This window comes from Onychostruthus taczanowskii, unplaced genomic scaffold (genome assembly GCF_017590055.1).
Source record: "Onychostruthus taczanowskii isolate IOZ18803 unplaced genomic scaffold, ASM1759005v1 scaffold74, whole genome shotgun sequence".
Taxonomy (NCBI): domain Eukaryota; kingdom Metazoa; phylum Chordata; class Aves; order Passeriformes; family Passeridae; genus Onychostruthus; species Onychostruthus taczanowskii.
Window position 1 is genome coordinate 4105372 of NW_024505229.1, and position 13936 is coordinate 4119307.

The 13936-nt window shown below is 61.0% G+C and overlaps 1 protein-coding gene across 1 annotated transcript in view; it reads left to right on the plus strand.

Annotated features, from left to right (window-relative positions):
• Window positions 1-13936, plus strand: part of CELSR2 (cadherin EGF LAG seven-pass G-type receptor 2) — a 30722-nt gene that overhangs the window by 5267 nt on the left and 11519 nt on the right. The window contains exons 2-19 of the mRNA XM_041422717.1: window positions 552-1199; window positions 1756-1978; window positions 2555-2670; window positions 3065-3153; window positions 3800-3957; window positions 4382-4545; window positions 5438-5563; window positions 6061-6227; window positions 6884-7069; window positions 7181-7294; window positions 8706-8880; window positions 9546-9687; window positions 10138-10258; window positions 10470-10653; window positions 11459-11560; window positions 12304-12398; window positions 12474-12683; window positions 13277-13460. Of these exons, the coding sequence (XP_041278651.1) occupies window positions 552-1199; window positions 1756-1978; window positions 2555-2670; window positions 3065-3153; window positions 3800-3957; window positions 4382-4545; window positions 5438-5563; window positions 6061-6227; window positions 6884-7069; window positions 7181-7294; window positions 8706-8880; window positions 9546-9687; window positions 10138-10258; window positions 10470-10653; window positions 11459-11560; window positions 12304-12398; window positions 12474-12683; window positions 13277-13460 (3204 nt within the window). The remainder of the gene's footprint in view (window positions 1-551; window positions 1200-1755; window positions 1979-2554; window positions 2671-3064; window positions 3154-3799; window positions 3958-4381; window positions 4546-5437; window positions 5564-6060; window positions 6228-6883; window positions 7070-7180; window positions 7295-8705; window positions 8881-9545; window positions 9688-10137; window positions 10259-10469; window positions 10654-11458; window positions 11561-12303; window positions 12399-12473; window positions 12684-13276; window positions 13461-13936) is intronic.

Here is a 13936-nt window from a genome sequence, read left to right on the forward strand (position 1 = left end):
CCAAGTGGAATGGGCACCCACAACCAGCACCAGCCCCATAACCAGCGCTGTCCCAATTCAGTAGTGGCCAGGTGGGACAAGAGCCTTGTAACCAGTTCCAGCCCCATTGCCAAGACCATCCCCCATCCCACTGTTGCTATCCTGTGGTAGGTGGGATGGGCACCCCAAAAGCAGTACCAGCCCCATAACCAGCACCAACCTTATAACCATCACTGTATCCATTCCTTGGTGGCTGAGCAGGAAAGGTTCCCCATAGCCTGCGCTGTCCGCACCTGACTGTACCCATTCCACGCTGGTAAAGTGGGATGGGCACCTCATAGCCAGTATTGTCCCCATTCCACAGTGGCTACATGGGCCAGGTGTTTCATGGCCAGTGCTGTCCCCATTCTATGGTGGCTGAGCGGATCAAGCCCCCATAGCACCATCCCCGTCCAACAGCAGCTGATTATGTTGGTTGCCCCATATCTAGCACTATTCCCATCCCACCACCCTTTCCCAGAGTTGTCCTTTGCTCTCACTGACCGCCTCCTGTGTCCCCACTTTGTCCCCAGATGGCGTTTACAGTGCAACAGCGCAGTGCACGCTGCGGGTGACGGTGATCACAGATGAGATGCTCAGCAACAGCATCACCCTGCGTTTGGCCGACATGTCCCAGGAGCGCTTCTTGTCCCCCCTACTCAGCCGCTTCCTGGAGGGGGTGGCTGCTGTCCTGGCCACCCCCCGCCACCGCGTTGTCCTTTTCAACATCCAGACGGACACAGACGTGGGGCCGGCCCGGATCCTCAATGTCAGCCTCTCGGCGCTGCTGCCGGCGGCGGTGCAGGGCACATCGCGGTTCTTCTCGTCAGAGGAGCTGCAGGAGCGGCTGTACCTTAACCGATCGCTCCTGGCGGCTACCACGGCCCAGCGAGTCCTGCCCTTTGATGACAACGTGTGTCTGCGCGAGCCCTGCGAGAACTACATGCGCTGCGTCTCTGTCCTGCAGTTTGACAGCTCCGCGCCCTTCCTCGCCTCCGACACCATCCTTTTTCGCCCCATCCACCCTGTCACAGGCCTGCGCTGCCGCTGCCCGCCTGGCTTCACCGGCGACTACTGCGAGACCGAGATCGACCTCTGCTACTCCAGCCCCTGCGGCAACAACGGGCGGTGCCAGAGCCGTGAGGGTGGATACACCTGCGAGTGCCACGAGGACTTCACTGGTTAGAGTCACTGGCCAGCCCTTCCTTGTCCATCCTCATCTTTCCACATCCAGCTCCTCTTCAGCCCTCCCTCCCTCCCTCTGCCGGTAGACTGGTGGCACTGGGGCTATACCCCCTACCCCGCTCTGGGACTCCAGCTCAGGGGACCCCCCTGGTGGGGGGTGCCAGCCAGGTGGGGGAGGGCATGTGAGAGGAGGGGGCTTGGGTTTCCATGGTAATGGGAGGTGGTTGCCATGGTGATAAAGCTGGGGATAAAGATACTGGGGGATGGGGAGGGAGAAGGGATACCCAACCTCCCATTTAGGGTGCTTGGTGTCACATTAGGATGCTTGGTGTCACACAGTGAGTGCCTGGGAGGAGAACTTGAGGGTTATTGGGGGCTGGGGAGGAGAGAGGACCCCCATCCCCCATTTTTGGGATGCTGGTGCCGTTGGGGTATCACACAGGGGAGCCCCACAAGCTGAGCACCTGAGGGGGGCCACTCTGGGTTTAATGGGGAGGTGTGGAGGGAAGATGGGACTCCTTACCCTAGTTTTGGGGTTTGGATGTCACACAGGGGAGCACTGTGAGCTGAGTGCCCGGGGGGGCCGCTGCACACCGGGGGTCTGCCAGAATGGGGGCACCTGCCTGAACCTGCTGGTGGGGGGATTCCGGTGTCAGTGTCCCCCTGGGCACTATGAGAAGCCCTTCTGCACCATGAGCACGCGCAGCTTCCCCCCACACTCCTTCCTCACTTTTCGTGGCCTCCGCCAGCGCTTCCACTTCACCCTTGGCCTCACGTGAGCCTGGGGGAATCTGGGGGGCTGGGGGGTGATGTGTGCCCCTGTGGGTGTCACATGGAGCGTGGGGTAGATCATGGTGATGTTTGTCCCGTTGGCATGAGATGAGTTGATGGGGTGTGAGGTGATGGGTGTCTTGTGGGCACTGGGCGGGTGGATGGGTGCCCCCATTGGCATCATTTGGGACATGGGATGGTGGGTGTCACAAGGGCGTCAGATAGTGTGGGGATGCTCCATTGGCATCATGTGGGAGGGGTGGTGATCAGTGCCCCTTTGGCATCATGTCAGCTGTGGGGTGATTGGGTGTGGGGTGATTGGCACCCTGAGGGCACAGAGTGGGAGCAAAGGGTGTGGGTGACCCCTTGGCAGGGGGGGCAGTGGGGTGGAGACACCTTGTGGGGTCAGGGGCTGATGCATACGAGCATCTCACAGTGAGTACATGGGGTTGCAGTCATGGGGTTGGGCACGAGGGGTGTGCCTCAAGGGCACGGCAGGGTCAGGGGGTGTTGGGGAGTGCCAGGGAGGCATGGTAGGATTGGGAGGTATTGGGGCACTGCTGGCACTTTTGTCCTCCAGGTTTGCCACACAGGAGCGGGATGGGCTCTTGCTGTACAACGGGCGCTTCAATGAGCGGCATGACTTCGTGGCACTGGAGATTGTGGACGAGCAGCTGCAGCTCACCTTCTCAGCAGGTACGTGCTGCCCCTGCCATACCCTGGCCCTGTACCCTCACACCCTTGTGGGCACTGTATCCTTCACTGCATCCCTCGCTTCATCCCAGAGATCCCATCCTTGCACTGCCTGGCACTGCATCCTGGGCATCATATTCCTGGCACTGCATCTCTCATTGCATTCCTCACTGCATTCCTCACTGCATCCCTGGCCTGCCATTCTTGGTGCTGCCCAACGCTGCACCCCCAACATCCCGTCCCTGACACTGCATTCCTGGCACTACATCTTGGACATTCCCTTGCTAGCACTGCAACCCCTGCATCATGTCCCCAACACTGCATCCTGTGCATCCCATTCCTGGCACCTCCACCCCTCCTTGCCTCTGGCTGTGTTGCCCTGACGCTGTGCCCACAGGTGAGACCACCACCACGGTGTCACCCTTTGTGCCAGGAGGAGTCAGCGATGGGCAGTGGCACCGGGTGCAGCTGCACTACTACAACAAGGTGGGGGAATGGGGGTCCTGGGGGGGCACAGTGGGTGGGGAGTGTTTGGGGCAGACAGAGGAAAGGAAGATGGAGGGGAAGGGGGGGGGAATGGAGAGATGGGGGGATCAGGTAGGGGATTTGCGGCACCTAAAGGACCCCTAAGGGATGTGCCCACCCATGGGGGTCCCAAGGGATGGGAGATGGGAGATGGAGGAAGATAAAGGAGTGGAGGGAGGGCAAGAGGGTGTTGGAGGGATGAGGAGAGTAGAGAGGAGATCTGGGGAACTCCAAGGGACTGTCAAGAGATGCCCCTATCCATGAGGACCTCAAGGGACCCACATCCACTTCCTCACCCACTGGCCCCCTGAGGAACCCCACATACTTTCCTCACCAGTGGGGACCCCTGAGGAATTGGAATGGGGGGATGGAGGAAGAGGAGATCAAAGGGATGGAGGCTTGGGGGGGATGAAGGGGACCACTGAGGGGTTTAAAGGGGGCCGAAGGGATGGAGGGGAGTGTTGGGGGATCTGAAGGGTGGGGGGCTGGAGGGACATGGGAGCCTGGTAAGGGTTGAGGCATCAGAGGGCTGTGGGAGGATGAGGAGCGGGACAGAGGCTGCAGGATGGGGGTCTTGGGCCCCCCTGCCTAATATGGGGCCTCCCAGCCGGTTGTGGGGCGCTCAGGGGTCCCACAGGGCCCCTCAGAGCAGAAGGTGGCTGTGGTGACTGTGGACGACTGTGACACGGCCATGGCCCTGCGCTTCGGGCCCCGTCTCGGCAACTACTCCTGCGCTGCCCAGGGCACCCAGACTGGCAGCAAGAAGTGAGAGGGGCCTGGGGATCCCATGGGTGGGGTCCCTTGGGGTACTCATAGAGGGGTCCCTGTGGGTGTGGTACCTTTGGAGTCTTCTCTGGTGAAGGGTCGCTTGGGGGTCACAGATCCCTGTGGATGGGGGAGTCACTGGAGGTCCCCATGGGTTTGAGGGGTTCTCTTGGGGTCCCCATGGCACTGGGGGGAAGTGGGGAGTCCCTTGGGAGTCTGTTGAGTTCCCCATGGGGAACACCCTTTGGGTGATCCCTCAGGTCCCCATAGTTTTTGGGGTGAGTGAGTGTTCTTTGGGGGTCTCTTGTGACTCCCATGGGATGGGGGGTGGCTGGGTGTCCCTTGGGGTTCCCTCAGGGTCCCCATGGGTTGTGGGGTCCCTCAGGGGTTTCTTGAGTCCCTGAGGTGATGGTGGGCTCTGCAGGTCACTGGACCTGACGGGGCCATTGCTGCTGGGGGGGGTCCCAACACTGCCCGAGAGTTTCCCGATCCGCAGCCGGCACTTTGTGGGGTGCATGCGGCACCTCCACATTGACCAGCGCCCCGTGGACATGGCAGCCTTTATTGCTAACAACGGCACCCTGCCTGGTGGGCTCCGGGATCGGGAGATTGGGAAGGGGCTGTGCTTCTTCGAGCAGAGGGAGATGGGGTGTGGGGTTAAGGGGTACTTGAAAAGTGTGGCTGTGTCCCCTGAATGGTGGGAGGGGGTTCCGGGGCTGGAGGGATGGATGAGGGTCCAGGGGGCGTGGGGGATGCTGTTCCCCCTGGGTGTGGGATGGGAGGTTAGGGAGTGCAGGTGTGGGTTGAGGGGTACCAGGGTCATGGGGCTGTGCCTCCTAGGTGTGGGGAGGGGGTGCCAGAGTAATGGGGCTGGATGGGGGTCTGGGGAGACAGGGCAGAGCTGTGGGGAGGGAGTGAGAGAGTGCCAGGGCCATGGGGCTGGAGAGAGGTCCAGGGAATGGGCTGGGGCTCCCCAGGGTGTGGGATGGGAAGTCAGGGGATGCAGGTTTGAGTTCAGGGTTGCCAGGGCCACAGGGTGTAGGTTATAGAGTAGGGGTTGCTGGGGCTTGAGGGCTAGCTGGGGGCCCAGGTCTGGGCAGTGTTTGGGGGTTTCTGTGTTCCATGGGTGTGGGGAGGGGGTGCGAGGCTCATGGGGCTGGATGGGGGTCCAGGGACACAGTGGTAGAGCATTCTGTGTCCCCTGGTTTTGGGGTGGTGGGTGAGGGGCTGCCAGGGCCATTGAGCTGGAGTGGGTGGCACAGACAAGGCTGTGTCCCCTTGGGGTGGGGAGGTGCCAGGACTGGGGGGGTTGGATGGGCCTGTGTCCCCTTAGGGGTGGGGTTGGGATGTGGGGTGGGGGCTCATAGGGTGCTAGAACCATGGGGTTGGATAAGGGTTCAAGGATGTGGGGGTGTCTGTGCCCCATGGGGCCAGGGGTCCCAAGTCATGTGTGGCATGTGATCCCCGTGCTCCCTCACAGGTTGTCCTCCCAAGAAGACCCTGTGTGACACCAACACATGCCACAACGGTGGCACCTGTGTGCATGAGTGGGGGGGATTCAGCTGCCGCTGCCCACTGGGCTTTGGGGGCAAAACCTGCCAGGAGGGTACTGGGGGGCCTGGGGGGACATTGTGGTGGGGCTGTGTGGCATCCGTAGGGCTTGTTGTGGGTCTGTGGGGGGGCATGGGGAAGGTCTCTGGGTGGGTGTGGGGGGTGTTGGAAGGGGGTGAGAGGCATCCCTGCTTGTGTCTGGGGGTTTGTGGAATTGTTGTGGGTTCATGAGGGGGTATGGGGGATCTGTGGGAGGGTGTGTTGGCATCTGTGGGATGTGCATGGGATCCCCAGGTGGTGTGCTGGGGATCTGAGATTGGATACGTGAGAGGCTGCATGGGTTGTGGGGGGTCCTGGGTGGGGTGCAGGACCCCTGGATGGGGTGCAGGAGGGGGTCCTGGATGGGGTCCTTGGTGGGGTGCAGGAAGTCCAGGGGAAGGTGTGGGTGGTCTGTGTGGGGGGGCGCATGGCTGTGTCATGGCATGGGGGTCCTTGGGGTGGGCTTGTGGGGGGTCATGGTGTTGCCTCCCATCCCACGTGCATGCCCCACAGAAATGGCAGGCCCACAACGGTTCGTGGGCAGCAGCCGCGTGGCGTGGAACGGGCTGGCACTGCCCCTCTCCCTGCCCTGGCCAGTCCGCATCATGTTCCGCACCCGGCATTCCCGCGGGGTTCTGCTGCGAGCAGGGGCTGGAGGTCGCCTGACCCTCATCCTGCAGGTGGGCACGGGGGAGGCATGGGGAGGGCACCAGCGAGTCGAATAGGGGAGTTTTCCTGAGGAAGGCGCCGGGGAGGGGAGGTGGTTGCCATGAGGTGTTATTGATTTGGGTGGGGGTCATTACCACAAGAGGTTTTGGTTTTGGTGTCATTGGCATGGGGGTTATAGCTTTGGGGGGAGGTCATTGCCCTGGGAGGTGTTGACTTGAGTGGGAGTATAGGGGAATTGGCACTGGAGTAGTGCCAGGGGTTATTGCTCTGAGGATGGGGGTGTTATTGGCATTTATTGGCATTGGGGAGTTGTTGGCACAGGGCTTATTACCCTGGGGGGGTCATTGCCCTGGGGGAGTCATTGGAATAGGAGGTATTGCTGGGGGCTTATGTATGGCCATGTGAGGTAGTGGCATGGGGGGTTGGAATAGGGCAGTTACTCTGTGCCAGGGGAGCATTGCCCTGGAGGGGGGGTCTGTGGCATTGGCGGTATTGCTGTGGGGGGGTATATTGCTGTGGGGGGGGAACAGTGCAAGGGGGTGCCACTCCTTGAGGGGGCATTACCTGATGGGTTGTCTTATTGTCCATGGGGAAATTGTATTTCCCAGTGGGCAGTGCCTGGTGCCCACCAAGTTTTTGGGGTCCTTGACATGTCTATCCCTCACAGCTGAGCGAGGGGCAGGTGGAGGCTGGTGCCTGGCAAGGGGGGGCCCGTTTGGCCACCCTGCGTCTGTCCCAGGCCAAAGTCAATGACGGTGCCTGGCACCACGTGGAGCTGGAGCTGCGGGGGGGCCCTGGCCGCAACCCCTCTGCCACCCTTCTCCTTCTCACCCTCGACTATGGCCGCCACCAGGTATGGGGAGAGTGAGGCACAGGGGGACATCCACTCTGATGATCCCCATGTGCCACCGTGGCACCCCCTGTGGCACCCCAAGGCACCCATGGGGGTCCCTGTGCCCCCCAGGCGGTGGGCGATGTCCCTGGAGAGCTGCAGGGATTGCGGCTGCGCACGCTGAGCCTCGGGGGGCTGCTGGGGGACAGTGGCACCGTGGAGGAGGGGTTCCAGGGGTGCCTGCAGGTACGGAAGTGTGGGCACATGGGGAGCATGGGCTGGGGAGGGGGGTGGGCTTGGGGATGTGGAAGAGGGGATAGGGACATGGTCACAATGGAAGGGCGGCACAGCGACATGGACACAGGGACATAGCTTGGGGAAATGGGCACAGGGATGTGGGCACAGATGCTGGTGATGTGGCACAAGGTAAGGAGAGAACACAATGAAGCAGGGCCTTACCTTGGGGACGGGGACATGAGTATGATGAAGTGGTGCACAGGGACATAGACACAGGGGTTGGGGACATGGCCACAATGGGAAGGAGCGCAGGGACATGGGCACAGGGGTTTGAGAATGTGACAGAGAGAAGTGGGTGCATGGGCAGGATGGTGGGAGGCACAGGGATGTGCACAAGGACAGGAGGACATGGGCAGAATGGGTGGGAGGCACAGGGATGTGTCACAGGGTTTGGGGATGTGAAGTGGGGCATAGCACAGGACATGGGGACATGGGCAGGATGGAGAAGGGCACAGGGATGTGGGTACAGGGAGATGACACAGGACAAGGAGACATCGGCTGTGTGGGCAGAAGAACACTGGGGATGCACTGGGTACTCATGGGCATAGTGACATGGGGTGCAGGGTCATCGCCCCAAGGCCTGGGCAGGATGGGGACATGGCTGTGGGGACACGGGTGTGATGGGGGAGGTCATGGGTTGTACAGGGGGCACCGGCTGGTGTTGGGGCCACTGAAGCACCCAGAGGTGATGTGACTGAAGAGGGGGACTGGAGTGACATAGTGGGTCCTGGTGTGGGGTTCAGTGTGTCATGTGTTGTGGGGACAGACTGAACAGGGTGACACAAAAGGGTGACACAAAAGGTCCTGGGTGGTAGCAAGGCCCATTGAGACTGGGCATGGCACTGGGGTAGGAGGGGTCGTGGTGGTTGTGGCGTCACTGGGGTCACTGTCAGATGACCCCGCACAGGGAAGTTGGGTTGGGGTGAGGGGGTGTCCCAGGTCAATGAGAGGTCACTGCAGGTGACACAGTAGTGTCACCAGGTGGTGGCTGAGTTTGGTGCTGAGGTACGATGACAGGTGACACGGTGCAGGGGATTCAGGGTGGCACAGTGGGTCCAGTGCCATGGTGGGGGAAACTGAGGAGGGGATGACAGTGCAGGGTGGTCCAGGTTGTCCTGGGATGTCCTGTGTTGTGGCAGGGGACACTGAGGTAGGAATGACAGTGGGGCAGAGGATTTTAGGGTGACATGGTGGGTCGTGTGTGGTGGTGAGATCACACTGATGGTGACACTGTGTAGGGAGTTCTCGTGGGGTCTCTGGGGAATGGTGAGGGAAACTGAGGAATGGAGTGGAGTGTGTTGGGGGGGTCCAGGGTTGCTTGTGGGGGTCTTAATGAGGACATTGATGAGTGACCCTGCAGGGCCTGCGTGTTGGGGACCCTGTGGTGACTGCGGGTGCCCTGAGCCTGGCACAGGCGGCACAGGTGAATGTGGAGGGGGGCTGTGCCCTGCCTGATCCCTGCGACTCGGGGCCCTGCCCCCCCCACAGCTACTGCAGTGACGACTGGGACAGTTTCTCATGCCGCTGCCACCCCGGTGAGCAGGGATCCCCCAGGCCTCTGAAACTCCTTCAACACACCCCAGACTTCCCCCAATAGCCCTGGAACAAACACCCCTGTGACAACCCCCTCTGCCACCCCAGTGAAGGGGGGACACCCTGAGACCTCTAAGACCCCCCAGCAGTCCCTTAACACTCCCTGACACCCTCCCAACATGGCCTGACACCCCCAGGATGATGACACCCCTGTGACACCCCTCATTTCTATACCTTTGAATGGAGACCCCCTGACAACCCCTGACACCCCGTGGGACACTGACACCACTGAAACACCCCTGTGACATCCCCTACTGCTACCCTGGTGACCAGAGACCCCCCTAGAACCCCCGACAAGTCCCAACACTCCCTGAGGCACTGCCACATCTGTGACACCCCCCACTGCCGCCCGCATGAGTGCAAACTCCCCGGCACCTCCTGACAGCCCTGAGATACTGCCATCCCCAGCACTGCCACCCTGTGACATATTGCCCCAAAAACACTACCATTTCTGGGCACCACCATTCCACCCCTGTCCCCAAGGCACCGCCACCCTCCCTTGTCACTGCTATCCTTATCACTGTCACTCCTGGGCACTGCCCCTCTCCCCCATCCCTGCCCCTGTCAGTGTCCCGTGTTGTTGTCTCCAATCCTGTCCTGTGCCCAGGGTACTTCGGTGACAGCTGTGTCAGTGCCTGTGCCCTGGACCCCTGCGAGCCTCCGGGCACCTGTACCCGCCATCCAGGCACGACCCCTGGCTATGCCTGTCACTGTCCCCCGGGCACCTTTGGGGCCCTCTGCCAGCACCGGTTGGTGACACTGTGGGGCACATGTGTGTTCTGGGGGGGCACGGAGCACCCAGGGGAGCAGGGGCATGGTGAAGGACACCGGGGGCAGGGGATGGGGTGAGAGGAGGGTGGGCATATGGGGCAGGGTGGGTGTGCAAAGGGCGTAATGCATGTGCAAGAGCTGTGGTGGGTGTGCAAAAGGCAGGGGGAGCATGGAAAGGGAATGGCTGTGCAAGAGCTGTGGTAAGTATGCAGGGGTCACTGTGGATGAAAAGTGATACTGTGGGTGTAGAAGTGGCACAGTAGGGGTGCAAGGGGCACTGTGGGGGTACAGATGGCACTGTGAGGGTACAAGTGGCCATGTGGGTATCCAGGGGACAGTGGGGGTATACAAGGGGCCATGTGAGTTTACAAGTGGCATTGTGGGAGTATTCTGGCATGATGCCCGAGTGCCAGCTCCTTTGTCCCCAGGGAGGCGCAGCCATGCCCACGGGGGTGGTGGGGACACCCCACGTGTGGCCCCTGCAGCTGTGATGTCACCCATGGCTTTGACCCAGACTGCAACAAGACCACGGGCGAGTGTCGCTGCAAGGTGGGACCTGCCAGCCCTTGTCACCTCCCCTGCCAACCCCTGCCATCCTCCTGTCACCCCTCTGTTTCTCCCTGCCACCCCACTGTCACCCTGTCACCTCCCTGTCACGCCCTCTCATGCCCCCCACAACCTCCCAGTCACTTCCCTGTCACCCTCTATCAGCCCCCTGTCACCCCATCCCCGTGCCTGCACTGACCCTGTGTCCCTCCAGGACAACCACTACCGCCCACCAGGAGGGGACACATGCCACCCCTGTGAGTGTTACCCCACTGGGTCATTGTCACGCCGCTGCGATGCCAACACTGGACAGTGCCCTTGCAAAGCTGGTGTCATCGGTCGTCACTGTGACCGCTGTGACAACCCCTTTGCTGAGGTGACAGCCAGCGGCTGCGAAGGTGGGGGACTGTCAACTTGTGTGACCCTGTGCCACCCTGAGTGCCCACCATCACCCTGCTGTCACCCTCCATTTCTCTGTGACCTTGTGTCACCCTGTGTCACCTTGTGTCATCCTGTGTCACCCTGAGTGCCAGTGACCAGGTATTACTGACACTCTGCTGTCACCCTGCTGACCCCATTGTCACATTGTGTCACCTTGTGTCATCCCACTGTTACTCTGTGTCACACTGGTGTCACCCTGCTGTCATCCTGTGTCACCCTACACCACCTTGTGCCATCCTGGTGTTCCCCTGCTCTGCCACAGCTGTCATCCTGGGTGCCAGTGAGTGCCGTTGTCACCCTGTGTCACCCTGTGTCACCCTACTCTGCCCTGTTGCAACCCTGTGTTGCCCTGTGTTACTGTGAGTGCCAGTGACTGGGTGCTACTGTCACCCTGCTGTCACCTTGTGCTACCCTGCATCACCATCTTGTCACTTTGTGTCACCTGCTGTCACCATGCTGTAACCCTGGCTGCTGGCAACTGAGTACCACCAACACCTTGGTTGTTGGTGTAATCCCATTGACACCTTGTGTTGCTCCACTGTCATCCTGTGTCACACTGCTGTCACATTGCTATCACCCTGTGCCACTATGTCACCCTACTTTCACCCTGTGTTATCCTTTTGTCATCCTGCTCTGCCACTGCTGTCGCCATGCTGTTAGCCTGTGTCACCCGGTGTCACCCTGGGTTCCAGTGACCAGGTGCCACTGCCACCCTACTGTCACCCTGTGTCCCCCATTTTGATGCCCTGCTGTGTCTTGCAGTGAACTACGACAGCTGTCCCCGGGCCATTGAAGCCAGCATCTGGTGGCCCCGCACACGGTTTGGGCTGCCAGCTGCAGCCCCATGCCCCAAGGGCTCTGTGGGTACGTGGGTACATGGGGACAGGACAGGGGTGGCACTGGGCACACTGCCAGAATGGGGTTGGGGGTGGCACAGTGGTGACATCACTGGGATGGGGCTTAGAGGGGTTGACACTATGGTGGCATTGCTTGGGTGGTACAGGGAGGTGACACTATGATTACACTGGTAGGGAGAGAGACCTGATGGGGAGAGAGGACACCATGGTGTCGCTTCAGGGTGGTGATATGGTGGTGGCACTGCTAGGATGGGATGTTGACACCAGTGGGACAAGGCTGGGGTGTATCATGGTGGTGGCACCAGCTGGATGGAGCTGGGGTGGGGTGGCACCATGGGCCATCACTGGGACAGGGCAGGGGGGTGATACTGTAGTGGCATTATTGGGTTGGTAAAGGGAGGTGACACTGGGGTGAAGCTGCTAGGATGGGTTAGGGGTGGTGACACCTTGGTGGTACTACTGAGATGGTGTGGGGGTGACACGAGTGTGGACTTGTTGAGATGAGGCTGTGGTGTCACTGCAGAGAGTGTGACACTGTCTTGGTGGTGTCAGTGGGGGGTGGCACAGGAGTGTGACGCTGTGGTGGCACAGCTGGAACAGGGCATGGCACCACTGAGACAAGGCTGGGGGCACCACTCTGGCGTCACTGCAGGGTGGAACAGGAGTGTGACACTGGCAGCACTGCTGGCATGCTGTGAGGTGAGGCTGCCCCATTTTCCCCTTGGTGCACTCAGTGTCCCCATCCCACAGGCACGGCACTGCGCCACTGTGACGAGCACAAGGGCTGGCTGCCCCCCAACCTCTTCAACTGCAGCGCGCTGCCCTTTGCTGCCCTTCGCCCCTGGGTGAGCCAGGGGAACACCAGCAGCAGCCATGCGACAGTGCCACTGGGGCTCCCCTGACTCTGTGTCCCCCCCAAGGCGGAGCAGCTGGTGGGCAACGAGTCACGGTGGGATGCAGGGCAGTCCCGGCGTGTGGCGCTGGCACTGCGTGAAGCAATGCGCGAGGCCCGCGAGTACTTCGGCAGCGACGTGCACCTGGCGTACCGCCTGGCAGGGGCCCTGCTGCGCCATGAGAGCCGCCAGCGCGGCTTCCGCCTCGCTGCCACCCAGGACGTGCACTTCACTGAGGTGGGCATGAGATCACAGGGATGGGCACATGCCCGGAGTGAGAATGGGCAAAGTGGAAAAGAGGTTGGGATGATGAGCACTCCCATGGCGGGGATGTGGGTGCCTGAGCCCAGACACCAGGGTGATGGGCACTTTCTTCGGGAGGGATATGGGGGCAGGAGAGCAGATACCTGGGTGACAGGCGTTGTGGAGGGAGGCTGAGGGAGAAGGAAAAGAGGTTGGAGTTATGGGGACCCCTTATGGAGAGGGCCATATTTGGGCAGAAGGTCAAATACTGGGGTGATGGGCATCTGCATGGGGAGGGGGGAGGTGTTGGTGCAGGAACCTGGCTACCAGGGTGGATGGCACCCACCTGGGAAGGAATGTTGGTGTAGGAGGTTTGATGCCAGGGTGGTGGGCACCCCTGACCAGCAGGTGTTGGTGTTGGTGTGGCTCAGGGTGCACCCTCAACTTTGTGGGGGTTCAGCAGCCCCATTCCCCACTGCTGGTGCCAGGGTGCCCCAGCCATAGAGTCCTGCAGGGGAGGTTAGGGACTCCCTCCCCAGACCCTAAAGTGCCAGCTCCCAGTGCCACTACCTCTGCCTTGCCCCCAGAACCTGCTGCGGGTGGGCAGTGCGCTGCTGGACATGGGGAACAAACGTCACTGGGAGCTGATCCAGCAGACAGAGGGTGGCACAGCCCAGCTGCTGCAGCACTTCGAGGAGTATGCACGAGCCCTGGCACGGAATATGCCCCAGACTTACCTCAGCCCCTTCACCATTGTCACCCCTAACATCGGTCAGTGGGAACATGTGTGGCCAGAGGGCTGTGATGGGAGGTATCTGCCTGGGAACACAGGCATGCTGGGAACGTGTGTGTGCCTGGGGACACCTGTGCCCTTGGTGTGGTGCTGGGCACATGGGCATGGATGTGCCTGGGGGATGTATGGGCTGGGGACATGGACATGTGTCTGGGAGCATAGACATGTATATACCTGGCGTATGTGTGCACAAGGGCATGTGAGCTGGGAGCATGCATGCATGTCTGATGGGTACCTGGGAACATGTGCTGGGATCACGCACATTTGTATGGCTGGGAAACGTGTCCTGGGGAACACGGGTGCGCCTAGAGGCATATGTGTGTCCCTGGGGACGTGGGCTGTGGTCTGTGTGCCCTGGGTTCAATGGGTGCTGGGTACAGAGGATGCTGTGTTCTGTGTGTCCCAGGGTTGGTGGACGCTGGGGTCCATGGGTGCTGCGGTCCATGTGCCCGAG